General features: G+C 52.4%; 1 protein-coding gene across 9 annotated transcripts in view; it reads left to right on the top strand.

Annotated features, from left to right (window-relative positions):
* The window catches only part of LOC140386893 (rap1 GTPase-activating protein 2-like), a 618,530-nt gene that overhangs the window by 389,854 nt on the left and 207,447 nt on the right, over positions 1-21,229 (top strand). For 2 of the 9 annotated variants that reach the window (XM_072469737.1, XM_072469732.1), the window contains exon 1: positions 13,906-14,545. The exons of 6 other annotated variants lie outside the window; for them this stretch is intronic. In XM_072469737.1, the coding sequence (XP_072325838.1) occupies positions 14,442-14,545 (104 nt within the window). In that variant the 5' untranslated portion in view covers positions 13,906-14,441. Of the gene's footprint in view, positions 1-13,905; positions 14,546-21,229 lie in introns of those variants that run through there. One more of the 9 variants, XM_072469736.1, reaches the window with a different exon arrangement.

The following is a 21,229-nucleotide window of genomic DNA, read 5'->3' as shown; positions in this document are numbered from 1 at the left end:
GGCCGAATATTCCGTTCCCTCCACTTTCAGGATTAGCGCCCTACTCAAAATGAAAAAATCTATCCGGGAGTAGGCTCTATGGACGTGGGAAAAGAAGGAAAATTCCCTGGCCAGCGGCCTGGCAAACCTCCATGGATCCACTCCCCCCATCTGGTCCATAAACCCCCTGAGCACCTTGGCCGCAGCCTGGACTCGTAAAAAAGATCTTAATTGGGCGTTGGGCTGCTGGGATTATGAACACTGTACAGTGAAAAATTACACTCAGCAGCTTTAAGTAGTGCTCATTGCCTCAATCTTGTCAGATATTTTACAGGAACGGTCTCTCATTTAAAAGATTGCAAGAAATATCTCTTTAATCATCTGTTTTAATGAATTTGCATCTTCAGTATGAGCACAGACTGTTCTACATCCCCATCTCCTGCTATCAGTCTATTTTGTGAACCGTTGTTAAGCCATTGTGAAAAACACAAGAAAAGTCACCATTGAACTTTTAAAAAATGTACTTTCAAAGAGACATCAGTATAATAGTTCTCCCCAGCTCAGCATGTGCTGGGGTGACGTCAGTGCCGAGCAGTTTATTGGGAAATCAACAGTCTCTATGGCAGTGGTTTTATTAATATCATTTTTCTTGTTATCAAAACACCTGCGGTTTAATAGGAAGCATCGGGTTTAATTCCATTTACTATGTCAGAAATGGTTATGAATTTTGATTAAATAACTCTGGAGATGGCCTGTAATAATATCCTTGCAACCTTCAGCTTAGTTGTGGTGATAATCAGATCAGCTTCGGGTTTGAGCATCTGGTAGATCCAGCCCTGCTGCTTTATACTCCAGCAGGTGGAAAGATATCGCTGCCAAAATCAGAAATAAAAGGGATAAAGAAGCCCGTCCCACCTCAAACTGCTTTAGCACCACCATTCTTACTGCCTTTACAGACGGGTCAGTCAGAGGGGAGGGAGGGGGAGAACATGGTGTCCCACCTCTTGCTCAACGGGTTAGCTTCAAGCACTCCCCAAGTCAAGAATAACCTCGTCCAGATGTAGAGTCAAGTCAGACTCCACTCCATAATGGGCTAATCCTAACCCTAAAACAGTATTGACACCAATCATGATGTTTCCACTTCACATACCATCCCATTTCATTGTTAACAGTGTCAACGTCTTATCAATTACATTGTTACGTGTGTTAATGTCAATTACATTGTGAGGTTAAGAGAAACAAGTGATAAGTATTATTTGTCTTTGAATACATATAAATAGAGGATACTTCAGTGACAGGTGGGCACCATGGGGACTGGGTACATAATAATAATCTTTATTGTCACAAGTAGGCTTATATTAACACTGCAATGAAGTTACTTTGAAAAGCCCCCAGTCGCCACATTCTGGCGCCTGTTCGGGTACACAGAGGGAGAATTCAGAATGTCCAGATTACCTAACAGCATGGGCGGGATTCTCCTGTCCGGGTACTAAGTCCCCACGCTGGGGGGAAATCCGGCACGAACCACTCCGGCGGCAAAAGCCCCCGAAAGTGCGGAATTCTCTGCACTTTCGGGGGCTAGGTGGACGCCGGAGGAGTTGGCGCCGCACCAGCCGGCGCCGAAGGGACTGCGCGAGTTAGCACATGCGCCGAAGGGCTGACCTGATCTCGCGCATGCGCGGAACCGCCAGCATGGTTCCGCACATGCGCAGACCGGCTGGCGTATTCTCCGCGCCGGCCATGGCGGATCACTACAGGGACCGGCGCGGAAGGAAGGAGTGCCCCCATGGCACAGGACGGCCGCAGATCAGTAGGCCCCGTTCGCAGGCCAGGCCAGCGTGGGGGCCCCCCAGGGTCAGATCCCCCCCCCCCCCCCCCCGAGGACTGCCCCAGACGACTTACCTGCCAGGTCCCTCCGTGTGGGACCATGTCTGATCCACACCGGCGGGACTGGCCAGAAACGGACGGCCGCTCGGTCCATCAGGGCCCGGCGATTTGCTGGGGGGCCGCTGCCAACGGCCCCCGACCAGCGTTGCGTGAACCCCGCCCCCACCCGAAAACCGGCTCCGGAGAATATGGCACCCGGCGTTGGGTCGGCAGGACGGGATTCATGCCGCCCCCCGAGTATTTTCTGACTCGGCGGGGGTCGGAGAATCCCGCTGCATGTCTTTCGGGACTTGTGGGAAGAAACCGGAGGAAACCCACGCATACACGGAGAGAAAGTGCAGACTCCACACAGACAGTGAGCTAAGCCGGGAATCAAATCTGGGACCCTGGCGCTGTGATCACCCCCGGTAATTACATTTTGGTTTGATTAATTAAGTTTCCAATTGACATTTTATTTTAGTTACAGGTGCTTCATCTCTGTCATTGTTGTTTAATTTGGTGATTATTGTTTATGTATAAATCTGGTGCAGAGGGGATGGGACAGGAGGAGGACCTCCTTGTAAGGCCGCTCCTGGACCTAATCAAGGTGGCCATCAACGGGTATACTTAAAAAAAAAAATTAATTTTGAGTGTCCAATTCATTTTTTTCCAGTTAAGGGGCAATTTAGCGTGGCCAATCCACCTACCCTGCACATCTTTGGGTTGTGGGCACAAAACCCACGCAGACACGGGGATAATGTGGAAACTCCACACGATCCAGAGCCTGGATCGAACCTGGGGCCTCGGCGCTGTGAGGCAGCAGTGCTAACCACTGCGCCACAGTGCTGCCCAATCGGGTCCACGTTTGACTGGCTACTGCTCCACCCTTTCCTGCTAACCCTTCCTCCCATCCTTGCTCATCCTCCACGCAATTTGCACTGACACCAACCAGTCTCAAGCTTAGACTGGTACTTACAGACCCTCCCCAAAGGCGTCAATGTAGCCGCAACTTGCCATTAATCAAAGAAGAAGTCGGCCTCGCCATGTTCGGTCGTAAAAGTGAACGTTCTAATTTCTCGCTAGTGGGGAGGGGAGGACTTAATTCTGGCAAGGCGGCCTTTCACTGAGCATGAATGAGGTGCTGATGCATGCAGAAGGGCTTCCTGACATTGATCGTCGGGATGCTCGACCTACCTTTAAAATCTTGAGAATAAGTTTATCCGGCTGCCGGGAAAACAATTTTTGGCCTCTCTCCAAATTAAGATCCCCCCCCACCCGCCAGTGTCCCACTGCTGGTGGGACTGTTAGATCCAATCCTAAATCCCGTTGTCAGACACCTATGCAACCCACAAAGAAAAAACGTGGACATCTATAGAGTATTGGACTATCTAACTCACCAAATCAGGACCAACGGCAAAATGAAACCTTGACAAGGGACTGGTTCTGTTGCTGGTGATCAAAGGCTATGATGTGGAGATGCCGGTGTTGGACTGGGGTGAGCCCAGTAAGAAGTCTTACAACTCCAGGTTAAAGTCCAACAGATTTGTTTCGAATCACTAGCTTTCGGAGCACATCTCCTTCATAATGTCATGAGAGATTCCCTTTAAGAAAAGTGTGTTTCATCAAATGGCTGCAGTGATGTCAGTGTGTGGGTGGAGCTGGGCTGTCTGTCGGTCTTTCACTTTTGTTTTGAGCTGGCAGCTGCAGTGTTTTTTGGTTTCATTTTCAGAGGTGAAGAGCTGCATTCACAGCAAGAAGATGTTATGATCTCTCTCTGCAATCTAAAGATCAGGCAGCACGGTAGCATAAGTGGATAGCACTGTGGCTTCACAGCGCCAGGGTCCCAGGTTCGATTCCCCGCTGGGTCACTGTCAGTGCGGAGTCTGCATGTTCGCCCCGTATCTGCGTGGGTTTCCTCCGGGTGCTCCGGTTTCCTCCCACAGACCAAAGATGTGCAGGTTAAGTGCATTGGCCATGATAAATTGCCCTTAGTGATCAAAAAGGTTAGGAGGGGTTATTGGGTTACGGGGCTAGGGTGGAAGTGAGGGCTTTGGTGGGCCGGTGCAGACTCGAGGGGCTGAATGGCCTCCTTCTGCACTGTATGTTCTATGTTCTATCACTTGATGATTTCAAAGTAATACCTGTTTCTGTAGAGAATTTAAACCTGCTGTCTTTATTTAAAAAGGGTTTAACTTGTGGATGTTGTTTGGCAAGTTATCAAGGGTTATCTATAGAGTACTATATCTTTTGGGGGGTGGTCAGGATTGATAGTTGATAAACTGTTTACTGTGTGTTTATAAAATGTTAACTGGATTCATAGAATAAACATTGTTTTGTTTAAAACACACTTTAGCTCTCTGTTGCATCACACCTGTAAAGTGGGCCCTTGTGCTCCCCATAGCCAAAATCTATTTAAAGTTGTGAGTCAGGTGAACTCCATGATATACTTTGGTGTTCTCTAAACCCTGGCCCATAATAATAAGGTGAGTCAAAGGCTACAAAGTGGTAAATCTGGCTCACCAGATGCCCACTTGAGACTGGGCCCTCTGCAAATATGTATACCAAAGAGGATCATAGAAGCTCTAGGTAACTTTTATTTCTCAGTTTCATGCAGAAAGTACTTCACTTATTAACGTCCTCAAATAACATGCATCATTATGTCGTGTTAACACGACAGAAACATTCCATTTAGCCTAGCAGTGCCTCGCTGGTGTTTATGTTGCAAATGAGCCCCCTCTCAGACTCTTTATTGAACCAACATATTCTTCTATTCCAAAGTAAAAACAAAATAGGCTCGAAAAATTCAGCAGGTCTGGCAGCATCTATGGAGAGAGAAAAACAGAGTTGATGTTCCAACTCCATGTGACTTGAAATGTTTGATGAGATTTTTAAAAACTCCCAGTGGTAACGACCCCGTTATTGAACGGCACCCTGTTTTTTTCACAGCCCCCAGCGGGGAATGCCCGCCCAAGGCCTCCCTTGGCATTATTTCCTGCACTGAGGAGCTCCGATGAGCGGAGCCCCTCAGTGCAGGAAGAGATCAGGATTCCATTTTTAAATGGCGTCCCGATTTCCCGACCACCCCTGGACCAACGTCCTAACTCACATGTTGGGAGGGGAGTCCTCGAGCCCCCATGCATCCAATCATATACTGGCAGGGCACCTCTGGGCCCGATCCACAATGCGAGCAAAATGCCAGCTTGGCACTACCAGCCTGGCACCCTGGCAGTGCCTCTGCCAGCCTGGCAGTGTCACCTGGACACCCTCGCAGTGCCAGGCTGGCATTCTAGTGGGAGTGACAAGGTGCCTGGTTGGCACCAGCAGTGCCCGAATGCCAACCTGGCCAGAGGCTGACCATTGGGGACCTCCGATCCCTCCAACTACCGGTACGCTTGGTCCCCATTTGTGGGGACCAGTACTAATGGGCACTCGACTGCGATCTCCTTGGCTGGATGGATGTTTGATCCACGTCAGCACGGCTAAGTGGGTTTTAATCTCTCCCGGGATCTACCGGCCCGTCCCATCCTGATTCCAGTGGGAGAAGGCCGGTAAATCATTCCCATTGACTCTGTTTTTGTCCTCGCAGATGGTGCCAGACCTGCCGGGTTTTTCCAGCATTTTCTGCTGTTATTTCCGATTTCCAGCAACCACAGTATTTTTCCTTTTATTATCCTTCTATTCCTTTCCACTTCATGCGTGTAGCTGGCTTCCCCTTCACAGAATTGCTGCAGTGCAAACGGAGGCCATTCGGCCTGTCCAGTCTGTACTGGCTCTCTGAAAGATCATTCTACCTAATCCCACTCCCCTGCCTTATCCCTATAACTTTGCACATTCTACCTTTTCAGACAGCAATATCTCGATCGAACCTCCCTCCACAACCCTCTCAGGATGTGTGTTCCAGTCTCCAGCCACACTCTGGGTGAAAAACTGCTCCTCTCATCACTTCCACTCCTTCTGCCCATTATTTTGAATCTGTGTCCTCGAGTTCTTGGTGTACTCTTGTGAGGTAACAGCTTCTCACTGATTACCCAGTCCATACTCCACAGGATCCTGAATACTTCTATCAATTCTCCTTTCAGCTTTTTTTTCCCCCAAGGGAAACCCGGCCCGGTAGCACAGTGGTTAGCACTGTTGCTTCACAGCCTCAGGGTCCCCGGATTGATTTCCCGGCTTGGGTCACAGTCTGTGCAGAGTCTGCACGTTCTCCCCGTGTCTGCGTGGGTTTCCTCCGGGTGCTCCGGTTTCCTCCCACAGTCCAAAGATGTGCAGGTTAGGTGGATTGACCGTGATAAATTGCCCTTAGTGTCCAAAAAAGGTTAGGTGGGGTTAGGGATAGGGTGGAGGTGTGGGCTTAGGTAGGGTGCTCTTTCCAAGGGCCGGTGCAGACTCGATGGGCCAAATGGCCTCCTTCTGCACTGTAAATTCTATATTCTATGGGGAGGAGGCCATACAGCCCTTCGAGCCTGCTCTGCCATTCATTATGGTCACGGCTGATCACCCAACTCAGTGACCTGGTCCCGCTTCCCCCCCTTATCCTTTCATCCCTTTAGCCCCAAGAGCTATATCTAACTCCTTCATGAAAGAATGCAACGTTTTAGCCTCAACTGCTTTCTGTGTCAGCGAATTCCACAGGTTCACCAATCTCTTGGTGAAGACATTTTTCCTCATCTCATTCTTAAATGTCTTATCCCATATCCCTTAGACTGTGACACCTGGTCCTGGACTACCCCCGCCATCGGGAACATCTACGCAGACCCAACCTCTCCTCATAGCTACAGTTGTTTATCTCTGGAATCATTCTTGTGAATCTCTCCTATGCCTCCACATCCTTCCTGGGCAGCACGGTAGCACAGTGGTTAGCACAATTGCTTCACAGCTCCAGGGTCCCAGGTTCGATTCCGGCTTGGGTCACTGACTGTGCGGAGTCTGCACATCCTCCCCGTGTGTGCTTGGGTTTCCTCCGGGTGCTCCGGTTTCCTCCCACAGTCCAAAGATGTGCAGGTTAGGTGGATTGGCCATGATATATTGCCCTTAGTGCCCAAAATTGCCCTTAGTGTTGGGTGGGGTTACTGGGTTATGGGGATAGGGTGGAGGTGTTGAACTTGGGTGGGGTGCTCTTTCCAAGAGCCGGTGCAGACTTGATGGGCCGAATGGCCTCCTTCTGCACTGTAAATGCTATGATGATCCTCAAGTATGGCGCCCAGAAGAGATGCAGTACTCCAGATAAGGCTTAACTAGTGTCGAATACAAGTTCACCATGGTCTCCTTACTAAATTACTCAATGCCCCTATTAATAAAACCTCGGAAACCCTTAATTGCATGTAAACTGTTCACCTCAACTACTTCTTGTCGGAATGAGTTTCATATTCTAACCAGGCTCTGGATAAAAAGATTTTTCCTGAACTCCCTATTGGATTTATCAGTGATTATCGTATATATAAGGCCCCCCAATTCTGGTCCCCATCAATGAGTGGAAATATCTTTGTCGACACTTTCATAATTTGGAGAGGACCTTGTCAGATCATGCCTCCATCTTCTCTCCAGCCTGTTCAATGCTTCTTGTTAGCACTAAGCTCAGTTCTGGAATCATACTCGGAAGGTTTTTTTGCACCTTCTCCAGTGCCTCTACATCTGTTACAAGTACATGCAAGTTGGTAAGCAGGAGTCTCACTCACTGTCGGTGCAAATTAAAAAATTAACGGGAGCTCTACCAAGGATTTCTCTTCTACGTCGACACAAACGTCCACCCACGTCGACGCTACCACCAAGAAAGCACAACAGCGCCTGTACTGCCTCAGGAAACTAAGGAAATTCGGCATGTCCACATTAACCCTTACCAACTTTTACAGATGCACCATAGAGAGCATCCTATTGGGCTGCATCACAGCCTGGTATGGCAACTGCTCGGCTCAGGACCGCAAGAAACTTCAGAGAGTCGTGAACACTGCCCAGTCCATCACACGAACCTGCCTCCCATCCATTGTCTCCATCTACACCTCCCGCTGCCCGGGGAAAGCGGGCAGCATAATCAAAGATCCCTCCCACCCGGCTTACTCACTCTTCCAGGAGAGACAGAAGTCTGAGAACACGCACAAACAGACTCAGAAACAGTTTCGTCCCCACTGTTACCAGACTCCTAAATGACCCTCTTATGGACTGACCTCATTAACACTACACCCTGTATGCTTCATTTGATGCCAGTGCTTCTGTAGTTACATTGTATATGTTGTGTTGCCCTATTATGTATTTTCTTTTATTTCCTTTTCATGTATTTAATGATCTGTTGAGCTGCTCGCAGAAAAATACTTTTCACTGTACCTCGGTACACGTGACAATAAACAAATCCAACCAATCCAATCCAATCCAAAACTACGAGCTCCTCTCCACTCCCCTGTGCTAAGGGAATTTTGGCTCAGAACCACAATCCATGACCGAACTTCGTACTGCACCCCCGACCTTATTCTGCGCCCTGTCCTAACTTGGACTTGGTAAGTCTTGGCTTGTGAGTTCTCAGCTCAGGAATAATGTGCGGCATAAAAAGAACTGAAATGCCTTGTGCCAATGAACACCCCTTCTTAACACACCCCGTTAGCTTCACGGTACGTTTGCTAATATATTTGTGTGTCAAACTTTTGTGAGGGCCACAAAGAATCCAGCACGAGTTTTAAGGATACAAAGTAATAACATTTATTTACAATAACATATATATCAGCAGCAGCAACTTCCCTTGATGCACACTCCTTCCTGCTGGTTCCAAACTGGCCAGCTTTATTTATACATGGAGTTTACTAATGGTTTCTCCGCCCCCCTCATTGGGGAAGCTCATACTCCCACAGGATTGTGGGATTGTCATTAGTCCCCAGCCAATGGTAAGCAGGCAGGTTATGACACAAACACAATAATTGGAGAGTCCGTGGCGAGCTTCAGTTCTTCTGGTACTGAAGGAAGAAAAATGAGAGGACTTGCATTTATATAGCACCTTTGATGGCATCAGGAGGTGCCAAAGGGCTTTGCAACCAATGGAGTGCTTTTGAAATACATTCATTGTTGTCACGCTGGGAGAGTGTCATTGAACTTGCATACAGCAAGTATCAATGAGATAAATGGCGAGGTCATCTGTTTTATTGTCCGGCACTCGACAGAATTCCCCAGCTTTTCTTTCGGTTCATAAAACTATAAGACATAGGGGCAGAATTAGGCTACTCGGCCCATTGAGTCTGCTCCACCGTTCAACCATGGCTAATATTTTTCTCATCCCTATTCTCCTGCCTTCTCCCCATAACCCCTGGTCCCCTTATTAATCAAGAACCTATCTATCTCTGTCTTAAAGGCACTCAGTGATTTGACCTCCACTGCCTTCTGCGGCAAAGTGTTCCTTAGATTCACCACCCTCTGGCTGAAGAAATTCCTCCTCACCTCTGTTTTAAACATTTTTTTAGAGTACCCAATTTATTTTTTCCAATTAAGGGCCAATTTAGCGTGGCCAATCCATCTAACTTGCACATTTTTGGGTTGTGGGGGCGAAACCCACGCAAACACGGGGAGAATGTGCAAACTCCACACGGACAGTGACCCAGAGCTGGGATCGAACCTGGGACCTCAGCTACATGAGGCCGCAGTGCTAACCACTGCGCCAGCGTGCTGCCCTCTCATTTCTGCTTTTAAGGATCGTCCCATTAGTCTGAGATTGTGTCCTCTGGTTCTAGTTTTTCCTACAAGTGGAAACATCCTTTCCATGTCCACTCTATCCAGGCCTCGCGGTATCCTGTAAGTTTCAATAAGATCCCCCCTCATCCTTCTAAACTCCAATGAGTACAAACCCAGAGTCCTCAACCGTTCCTCATACGACAAGCTCTTCATTCCAGGGATCATTCTTGTGAACCTCCTTTGGACCCTTTCCAAGGCCAGCACATCCTTCCTTAGATATGGGGCCCAAAACTGCCCACAATACTCCAAATGCGATCTGACCAGAGCCTTATATAGCCTCAGAAGTACATCCTTAGTCTTGCATTCTAGCCCTTTCCACCTGAATGCTATCATTGCATTTGTCTTCCTAACTGGTCATGCCACAGCACCTTTTTGGGCCACCTAAAAGGGTAGATGGGGCCTCAGTTTTGCATTTCCGGCAGTGCATCACTCCCTCCTTCCCGCACTGGAGAATCAGCCAGGATCGATTGCTCTCGAGAAGGGGCTTCACCTCACAAACCATTCCGAATCAGAGGAACGAAAACTACCACCGAACCACAGCCATGCGGAATGCTCTTTTGTCCCCCTTCCCACCTCCATTACCCTTATCTTATCAAACATCTAACCAGAAAAGGCCAGAGCTCTATTGAGATTGAGCCTGGTCACAGCCGCCGCAATAAAAGAATGAAGGGTTATGGGGCTCAAGCGGGAAGGTGGAGTTGAGGATTATTATTTCAGATCAGTCATGAGCTCATTGACTTGTGGAGCAGACCCGATGGGCAGAATGGCCTATCTTTGCTCCTACGTCTTACAGTTCCTGTGGTTCCTGTGAAATATCTTGCCAGGTATACATGGAAACTGTTGTTGGTGTCCCGGTTGCAACATTGCAGTGATGGAACACAAAGGGTTAATCCGCTGGTCAGTACAGAAACGTTTGGGAGGGCAGCAGAAGGGGTTAACTTTGTGAATTCCTAGGGCGACATGTGGCGCAGTGGTTAGCACTGGGACTGCGGCACTGAGCACCCAGGTTCGAATCCCGGCCCTGGGTCACTGTCCGTGTGAAGTTTGCACATTCCCCCCCATGTCTGTGTGGGTTTCACCCCCACAACCCAAAGATGTGCTGGATAGGTGGATTGGCCATGCTAAATTGCACCTTAATTGGAAAAATAAAAATAATTGGCTACTCTAAATTTAAAAAAAAAACTTTGTGAATTCCTCCGTGCCTAAGAGAGGAGAGACAGGATCGAGAATTTTCAGGCTTCCAGATTGGTTTTTAATCCTGTTCAAAGTCGATTTGACCAGAAATAATTTGCCTGCAATGATGTCTTCATCCCGTCCCGATTTCGCTACACCAGACATCATCTTCTGCACCTGGCTGAATTTTCAATCTCAAAACCTGACAGAGGCTGGAAGGCCTAATGTTCACAGGAAAACTCCACTCACTGGACATTCAGGTTTGACAAGGATATCTTGGCTTTGCTGTAACCAGGTACTCTTGGCTTTCTGCAAGTTTAATGTCTTTAGAATCAATGTGCTGGAGTCTACCGCAAACATCTCTCTTTCTTCCTCATTCTCAGAGCATCCAGAGAAGCAACTCTGCCCAGTCTAGACTGATTTTCACACAAATTTAACCCTCTATTGCATTACGCGGCAAAGCTGTACAAGCTCGTTTTACAGATCTGCTCTTGTTAGTTTGGGTGTGAGGATTTGATCGTGTTCAACCAGATGTCGGATTTAGAAAGAGCTCCTGCTCTATTTTCTGCGTATCAGAATTACAATTTTTTTTAAAGGGGGAACTGCCTCAGTTTTGACTATCTGCCTTGTTTAACCTCATTCAGTATTTGACCATCAAACTCTCGAAATGCTGTGAAGAGGTTTCCCTCCTCTTCACAAACTGTTTGGAATTAAGCATAACTCCACTGACACGAACGCTGGATCATAACTGAGTGCCGAGCATCAGAGCTTTCCATCTTGGAAATCCCTGTAGGTCCAGGGAGAGGTGTTGGGGATGCAGCCAGGGGTTTCAGTGGGGGGGGGGGAGCTTGAGAATGCAAGGAGCGGCCTGATGGGTGCTGGAGACCAGGTTGAAGGTGCGGGGAGAGAGGAACTTGTAAGTATGGGCCTGGGGCTTGTGGGTGCTGAGAGGGTCTTGTATGTGCAGGGGCGGGCAGAGATAGGCACGGTAGCATAGTGGGTAGCACTGTTGCTTCATAGAACCAGGGCCCCAGGTTTGATTCCCGGTTTGGGTCACTGTCTGCGGAGTCTGCACGTTCTCCTCATGTCTGCGTGGGTTTCATCCGGGTGCTCCGGTTTCCTCCCACAAATCCCGAAGGACGTGTTGTTAGGTGAATTGGGCATTCTAATTCTCCCTCCGTGTACCCGAACAGGAGCCGGAATGTGGTGACTAGGGCCTTTTCACGGTAACTTCATTGCAGTGTTAATGTAAGCCTACTTGTGACAGTAAAGATTATTATAGATAGGCACGGAGGAGGGACTCATAGAAATGGGAGGGAAGGGTGGGTGGGGCAGGAATGTTCCAGTAGGTGCAGTGGTGTGGTTGGCTGTGTAGGGAGAGGTTATTGGGGACTTCTTGATGTTGAGGACAGGCCTGCAATCGTCTCAGTTTTGTAGATCAAGAGAGGGGTTTGTCGGGGCAGGAAGAGGCTTGTTGGTGTGGGGGGATTATCGATTCAGACAGATAGGGTTATAAATGCAGGGAGGTCCAGCAGGTGGAGGTGCCACCACTATGAAGCTCAATGGAAACTCCAGTGATAGGCTGAAACTAGTGTCCAGGTCACTATAACAGGAGCGTGCCCAGAACAGTTGAGGAATTGGGTCCTACAAATATGTGCTGGGTTAGTATCCCTTTATGCGGATTAGTTGTTCAAATTACACGGTATCGGATCCGTAGACAACATTTGATTGCATATCTTTGTTGTCAATCTTACAGGCACTGCATTTTTGTGTAACCCCCTCCCCAGGATCCACACACATGTTCCTCCCCATGAAGGAGGCTTATCCAGGGTTCTCTGGGTGCCAGGCAGCCTGGGCGCCGGCTGCCTTCTTGTTCCTTTTGCCACATTGTTTCACCTACCAGCCTTGCCAACGACACGTCAGCTGGTTCTTTAGCCATGGGGGGTTCTCACAGTGGAGTTCGATCCCCTCAGCGCACCATCTCCCCGCACAGGAGCATGTGCAGTGCTGGGCAGGGCATCACTGGCTTGGGACCAGGAGCCCAGCCCCATCTTTATTGACCCCATTTAGCACCTTACAAACAAAGCAAATTGGTGGCTATAAAGTTCCAATTTAGCCAGCCAGCGCTCGCTGCGAGTTCACCCGTCACCGAGAGCTGCCCTCCTCCCATTTTCTGAATTCTCTGTCCACTTCAGTGATTAGGATTTCTCAGCCTCTGGTTACTGATAGTTAGAGCCCAAGGTTTTATTTTTAAAACTAAATTTAGAGTTCCCAATTATTTTTTTCCAATTAAGGGGCAATTTAGCGTGGCCAATCCACCTACCCTGCACATCTTTGGGTTGTGGGGGCGAAACCCATGCAAACCGTGTGCAAACACCACACGGACAGTGACCCAGAGCCGGGATCAAAGCTGGGACCTCGGCGCCATGAGACAGCAGGGCTAACCGACTGCGCCACCGTGCTGCCACCAAGGTTTTATTTAGATCTGTCAGCCTGATCGAAAGAGGTTCAGGCCATCCTGCCCCATTAATTCTAAAACCATAAGAAAAAGGGGCAGGTGCATGCTACTCAACCCTTCAAGCCTGTTCCATCATTCAGTATGATGATGGCTTATCTGTATCTCAGTCCCGTAACCCTGCCTTGTCTCCGTAATCCTTCAAGCACTCGCCGTGGGTTTCCTTCGGGTGCTCCGGTTTCCTCCCACGGTTTAGATGGATTGGCCATGATAAATTGCCCTCAGTGACCAAAAAGGTTAGGAGTGATTATTGGGTTACGGGGATGGGGTGGAAGTGAGGGGGTTGGGTGGGTCGGTGCAGACTCGATGGGCCAGGTGGCCCCCTTCTGGCACTGTATGTTCTATGTTCTGACAAACATCCAGCAATCTCAATTACTGAAACTTTCCGTCAATGCTCCCCTGGCGCACCCCCTCTCCCCTGGCACTCCCCTCTCCCCTGACACCAGCAGCTTTGTGAGGGAGAATCTCAGATTTCCTTGACCCTCTCCGTTTGCCTTGCAAAGGGTTGACAAACAGGAGAACCGTCTTTTGTACCCTCCGACTGGCATTAATGAAGCAGAGCCGAGCTGGAATGGGTGGACGGGAGGGCGGAGCCTCCAGAGTTGTCATGTCGCCATGACAACACACACACAGGCGGAAAGTATATATGAGGCAAGGTGCGGAAAAATCCTGGAACCTGAGTAAACCGGGCAGTTGGACCAGTACTGAAGCTGTGGAACAATTTGTGTGCTTAAACCTTTTAAATGGTAACAACTCCTACGAGAGGGTGGGGAGAGGAGGTCGGCAGCTTGATCAGGACGGGCTACACCTGCAGGAGCAAATGTGTTTTCAGGAGCTGAGGGATGTTGCAGCTGACAGCAGTGGTCAGGGATTGTGTGCGGCTGCTGACAGAGTAAACCCCACCGAGGAAGGGAACAAATCACACTGCCGGCTCCCAGTAGGCAACCCCTCTGCTGGCTGCCGACCCCAGGACGCCGGAGAGAAACAGCTGCAGTTCCCGGGGAGCCAGCCAGGTGACTTGAAGGTCACCGGAGCTGGGGAAGAGAGGAACAAAAAAAATAAAATCACCTGACGGGCACGGGAGTCCCGGGGCAGCACCCTGACGGGCAGCTGTCAGGGCCGGAGCCAGGTTTCCACGCAGGGTGACAGCTGGGAGGACAGAGGCAAAACTGAGGAAGGAGCCCAGCGCGCTGACACGGACATGGCTGAAAAGAGCGACAGGGTACCCTCGAAGAAAGCAGGCCTCCGAGCAGCTGTGGTACTGATAGGGTTACTGCACAGATCCCGAAAGGAAAAGATCAGAAGGTACAATTTGCTTTTCATCCGAGTCCTGCCGTACAATTCCTTAACTGCTTAAGTGCCAGTGGTAAGTGCAATGGGGTGCCAGTTGAGAGGAAACTTATTAAAGTGACATTGCCTGTGCAAAGTGCAATATAAAAGTGCATTGCAAACATAGGATTGTGCTCACTAACTATATGTTTGGCCATCAATTGGGCCCTATAATCACAAGCCTGATATTTATTTCGTATCTACATTGAAAGGGTTACCATCTTCCTGGGGAATAAATGATTGGCGAGTCTCTTAGTTGTTCGAAGAGACATTGGTCATAGCCACCACGGTGACACCTGCAGTGATGAGTTTCGGCAAGATTCGCACCCATGTGTCTGCAAACAACCGTGGGGAGGGGTTCAAGTTTGCTAGTTTTCTTTCATGCAGACAGTGCTACGTTAACTTGGTTACATTTCGCTAGACACGCTGTCAGGATGACATTAACTTGGCTGCACGACTTTTAGTGACATGCAGCAGTATTAACATTGTGATAAGGCATTCAAACATGGAGAAAGAACTCGCAGCAGTTTGCATTTACTTAGCATATGGGATGTAAGTAGATAGTGTGACAGGCATTGCAGGCTTGGGGGTCTGCGCTCTCTAATATAATAATGTCCCCAATAGTGCCTCTTTGGAATAGGTGCATGTAATATCAAATTAGGAGCACATTTGGTGTATTTATGATGTGTATGTGGTGTAGTGGAACTTTGGGAGTGCAGAGAGCGAGCTGGCTTTTCTCAATTCTGTAGCGGCTTGGCATAAATTAGCAAACCGATAACATATAACTGATTATCTCATGTGCAGTTGTGGGAAAGTGCACAAGATAGCATTGGAGACGTGTATGTCACACCGGCAGTCTGTCAAACCCTGAGTGACAGTAAGCTCCCATACAATCCAATCACAATAGTGATGCTCTCCCAACACACAGGTTATGTACAGAGACAGGAGACGGGGAGAGAGAGAGATGGATTAAGTTACTGATAGGGGTGGAGATAGGTGCGGGTTGAGGGAGTTCATATCTGCTCAGAAAAACCTCGTAAACACATGACAGCTCCTCAATTAATTCAGAAAAATCTACATTTTGAAAGGTTTGTCATTAAGTCAAAGGCTCTTGCTTCTCCCATAGGGCTATTTTTAAGCCTCCATTTGGCCACTAGAATTTTAAGATGGAGGATTTGGGTTAAAGGGAAGAGTGGCAGACTAAAGAGAAAGACTTCCTAAAGTCTGTGTTAGGTACCCCAGGTACATCCCCAAAGCTCTTGTTAAAAGTGGGGCATGAAGGAGCCTCCTCAAAGCATTGCCTAAAACAATGATAGTATTCCCTCACTAGTAGTTCCAACAGTAGCTACAGGCCATCCTGATCAACTCCGCTCAAGTTGAGTGAGATGTGTTGCAAAGCCGGGTCTGTCTGAGTTATGGCGCAGGTGTGACACTGCTATAGCTGGAGGTTGCTGGGATAGGATTGACTGCGACGCTGTGACAATTAAAATCTCATCGCGTGCCAGCCTTGCCATGCCAACAGAAGAAAGTTAAGTCCTGCATTTATGTAGCACCATTCACTACCACTGGGCGTCTCAAGCGCTTTACTGCCAACAAAGTCGTTTTGAAGCATCGTCACTGATGTAATAAAGGAAATGCAGCATCGTATGTTCGCACAGCAAGATCCCACGACATGATAATGACCAATCTATTTCCAACGATGTTGATTGAGGGATAAGTTGCCCACTCTGCCAAGGGAGTTTTCACATTTACCTGCCAGGGCTGATGGGGTGCCTTGCTTTCATGCCTCACCTGATGGTGCTCTCAGTATGGCGCTAAAGTATCAGCTTCACTTTCCGGAAGGAAGACCGTGGGCTGGATTTTCCGATCCCCGACGCTGAAATCACGTTCGGTGACGGGGCGGAGAATCCCTGATGATGTCAAAATGGGGGGCGGCGCCGCTTTCGAATGCTTTGCCTCCTGAAAAGCGCCGCACTCTAGGAATACGCTGCACGCCATATCCACGCCATTGCCTGAGGCCCGCATCGTGATGCTCCGTCCCCTATCGGCCGAGATCCCGACGATGTGGGTCTCTCATGGTCTCACCCGTTGGGAACTCAGCGTGGCGGCTGCGGACTCAGTCCAGCACCTCCACAGTGGGGGGAGGGGGGGGGTTATTTGGGGCTGGGGGGTACTGTGGGTGGGCGGGTCACGCGAGCGAAGGGGGGAGGGGGGGGACGGGACTATTTTTGTGGTCCGGGACCTCGTGCTGCGTCCGCCATGAAGCACGGGGTGGCCACTGCAGGCCTGCGCATGCGTGGCCACGGACCCGGCAATGCTCCAGGTCCTATCGACAGCTCGATCTGGGAGCTCTATGCTGCCTCCGCCACCTCTTCCCCCCCGGAGCAGAGAATCGGTGGCCGTTACGCGCCAGTTTTCCTGGCGTAAAACACCACCGTTTTCACGCCGGCGTGGGGACATAGTCTCCCAAACGGACAATCCTACCGAGGCCCGGCTCGCTGAAGGTCAGCCCGGGGAGTTGAGTACATGGTCCAGGCGGAAGCCTCGGCGAGGGGAGTGCTACATTGTTGGAGCTGCTGCCTTTTTTGCCTTCAAGCTGAAACCCCACCCTCTGGTCAGGTGATCCTCAATGACAGTTACCTTGTGACCAACGCCCCAAACAAAACATCAAGGTTATTAATCCCAGACAGTGGTGTTTGTGGAACGTTACTGTGCACAGATTGACTGGGATACGTTTGTCTACATAACAACAGTATTTTATGCAAACACCTTGGCCAGTAGGAAAACTGAGGCCCGTCCGGAAACCTTTCACAAGGTTGTCAGTCGCGATACTTTCCCAGAACATTGTTGCCAGGTCTGGGGAAGCTCCCGCACTGAACATAACCAAATGCACCCCCCCCCCTGCCATTCGCTGCTTTTGGAAATCCTCCACTTTGTGTGACAGTTGTAGCCCGGCAAAGGTGTGTGTGGAATGATCTGTGAGCTTGCTGCCGCTTTAGCTTGGGTTCCACACTTACATTTGTTACATTTTTTGATCTTGCACCCAGCTTGAATTCCTCTGAGAGTCCCACATCCTTCACTCGTTCGTCACTTTGAAGGGTTTTTAGGTGAAGGTTTGGCTCGAATCCAGGAGTTCTGTGAAACACAGGAACGTAATTCACCAGAAGCAGCAAAGTATCGGCTCCAATCTCTGGCCCCAGCCTCAGATTTGCCAATTGCCGCTTAATCTCCCCGCGATCATACAGCATCCAATGGCATCGTCCCTGGCTCTCGATGCACTTTGCAGTTATCCCTGAAACACATCGGGAACATTTACCAGCAACCTCCCCCCCCCCCCCCCCCCCCTCCTTTCCCCAGCAACCCCCCCCCTTTCCCCAGCAACCCCCCCCTTTCCCCAGCAACCCCCCCCCCCTTTCCCCAGCAACCCCCCCCCCTTTCCCCAGCAACCCCCCCCCTTTCCCCAGCAACCCCCCCTTTCCCCAGCAACCCCCCCCTTTCCCCAGCAACCCCCCCTTTCTCCAGCAACCCCCCCCTTTCCCCAGCAACCCCCCCTTTCCCCAGCAACCCCCCTTCCCCAGCACCCCCCTTCCCTAGCAACCCCTCCTTCCCCAGCACCCCCCTTCCCCAGCACACCCAACCCCCTTCCCCAGTACCTCACACCCCCCTTTCTCCAGCACGCCCACCCCCTCTTCGCCAGCACCCCCACCCCCCTTCCCCAGCACCCCCACCCCCTTCCCCAGCACCCCCACCCCCCCTTCCCAGCACCCCCACCCCCCCTTCCCCAGCACCCCCATCCCCAGCATCCCCACCCACCCCCAGCACACCCACCCCCCTTTCCCCACCCCCCTTCCCCAGCACCCCTACCATCTTTCCCCAGCACCCCCCACCCCCCTCCCCAGCACCCCCCACCCCCCTCCCCAGCAACCCCCACCCCCTCCCCCGCACCCCCCACCCCCTCCCCCGCACCCCCCACCCCCTCCCCCACCCCCCTCCCCAGCTCCCCCACCCTCCCTCCCCAGCTCCACCACCCTCCCTCCCCAGCTCCACCACCCTCCCTCCCAGCTCCACCACCCTCCCTCCCAGCTCCACCACCCTCCCTCCCCAGCTCCACCACCCCCCTTCCCAGCACCCCCCTCTTCCCCAGCACCCCCTCCCCTTCCCAGCACCCCCCTCCCCTTCCCCAGCACCCCCCTCCCCTTCCCCAGCACCCCCCTCCCCTTCCCCAGCACCCCCCCTTCCCCAGCACCCCACCTCCCCTCCCCAGCACCCCCACCCCCTTCCCCAGCAACCCCACCCCCCCTTCCCCAGCACCCCCCCTTCCCCAGCACCCCCCCTTCCCCAGCACCCCCACCCCCCCTTCCCCAGCACCCCCACCCCCCCTTCCCAGCACCCCCACCCCCCCTTCCCCAGCACCCCCATTCCCCCTTCCCCAGCACCCCCATTCCCCCTTCCCCAGCACCCCCACCCCCTTCCCCAGCACCCCCACCCCACTTCCCCAGCTCCCCCACCCTACCCCTTCCCCAGCACCCCCTTCCCCTGCTCGCCCACTCCCCCTTCCCCAGCACCCCCACCCCGCCACTTCCCCAGCACCCCCACCACCCCCTTCCCCAGCACCCCCACCACCCCCTTCCCCAGCACCCCCACCACCCCCTTCCCCAGCACCCCCACCACCCCCTTCCCCAGCACCCCCACCACCCCCTTCCCAGCACCCCCACTCCGCCTTCCCCGGCTCCCCCCCTTCCCCAGCACCCCCACCCCTTCCCCAGCACTCCCTCCCCCTGCCCCAGCACCACCACCCCCCCTGCCCCAGCACCACCACACCCCCCTTCCCCAGCATCCCCCCCCCTTCCCCAGCACCCCCCCTTCCCCAGCACCCCCACCCCGCCCATTCCCCAGCACCCCCACCTCCCCTTTCCCCAGCACCCCCACCTCCCCTTTCCCCAGCACCCCCACCCCCCTTCCCCGCAGACCCCCACACCCCCACCCTCTTTCCCAGCATGCCCCCTTCCCCAGCACTCCCCTTCCCCAGCACCCCCACGACCCTTCCACAGCACCCCTCTTCCCCACAGACCCCCACACAGCCCAGTGCACAGCACTTCCCCAGCACACCCCTCCCACAGTACACCCCTCTCCCTCCACATCTTCCCCAACACCCTCTCCCCCCCTCAGCATTCCCAACACCCGCTCCCCCCCAGCATTCACAACACCCGCTCCCCCCCCCAGCATTCCCAGAACCCGCTCCCCCCCCAGCATTCCCAATACCCCCTGCCCCCTCAGCATTCCCAACACCCCCTGCCCCCTCAGCATTCCCAACACCCCCTCCCCCCTCAGCATTCCCAACACCCCTTTCCCCAGCACACCCCCACCTCCCCCAGCACACACCCCCATGCCAGCACCCCCTCCCCCAATACCCGCCCTCCCCAACAGTCCTCCTTCACCCAAATACCCCCGCAACCCCAAACCCCCCTCACCCAACCCCTCCCCCGACACCTCCCGCCCCCCAACATCCCCACCCTCCCCAGCACCCCCTCCCCCAATACCTCCCTCCCAACACTCCTCCTTCCCCCAACCCCCCACTACCCCAACCCCCCTCCCCAACACCTCCCGCCCCCAACATCCCGCCTTCCCCAGCATCCCCTCCCCCAATACCACCCTCCCCAACACTCTCCCTTCCCCAAACCTCCCTGCACTCACAACACCCCACTCCCCAGCACCCACCCCTCCCCAACGCACCCCCAGCACCCCCCTCCACCAGCACCCCCCTCCCCGCAGCCCCCCAGCACAACCCCCCTCCCCCAGCAACCCCGTCTCCCAGCACCCCCCTCCTCGCAGCCCCCCCAGCACAACCCTCCCTCCCCCAGCACCCCCCTCCCCGCAGCTCCCCAGCTCAACCTCTCTCCCCATCAACCCCCCTGCCCAGAAACCCCCCTGCCCCAGTACACCTCCCTCCCGCAGCACCCCCTCCCCAGCACACACCTCCTTCCCCAGCACAGACACCCCTCGCTCCCCAGCACCCCGAACACTCCACTCCCCAGCACCCACCCCTGTAATAGTACACCCCCCTCCCCAATGTACCCCCCAGCCCTCCCTCTCCCAGCACCCCCCTCCGCCACCGCCACCACCTCCTTCCCCAGCACCCCCCCACCCCCAACACCCCATCCCCGCAGCTCCCCAGCTCAACCTCTCTCCCCAGCAACCTCCCTGCCCAGAAACCCCCCTGCCCAGTATACCCCCTCCCCAGCACATACCTCCTTTCCCAGCACACACCACCTCCCCAGCACACACACCCCTCCCTCCCCAGCAACCGCCCAGCACCCCAAACACCCCACTCCTCAGCACCCACCCTTCTCCCCAGCACTTGGGAAGTTATTAAGGATTACTTAGTGTTGTATTCTTTGGGGGTTGTATTTGAATTGATGGTTGTTAAGATGTTCACTGTATGTTCTAAAAAGGTTAATGAATGAAAATCGCTTATTGTCACAAGTAGGCTTCAAATGAAATTACTGTGAAAAGCCCCTAGTCGCCTCATTCCGGCGCCTGTTCGGGGAGGCTGTTACGGGAATTGAAGCGTGCTGCTGGCCTGCCTTGGTCTGCTTTCGAAGCCAGCGAGTTATCCCTGTGCTAAACAGCCCCTGTTAACTCAAGGTTAACTTGAGTTCA

Source organism: Scyliorhinus torazame, chromosome 12, assembly GCF_047496885.1.
Source record: "Scyliorhinus torazame isolate Kashiwa2021f chromosome 12, sScyTor2.1, whole genome shotgun sequence".
Lineage (NCBI taxonomy): Eukaryota > Metazoa > Chordata > Chondrichthyes > Carcharhiniformes > Scyliorhinidae > Scyliorhinus > Scyliorhinus torazame.
This window is presented reverse-complemented; position numbering and strand designations above follow the sequence as displayed.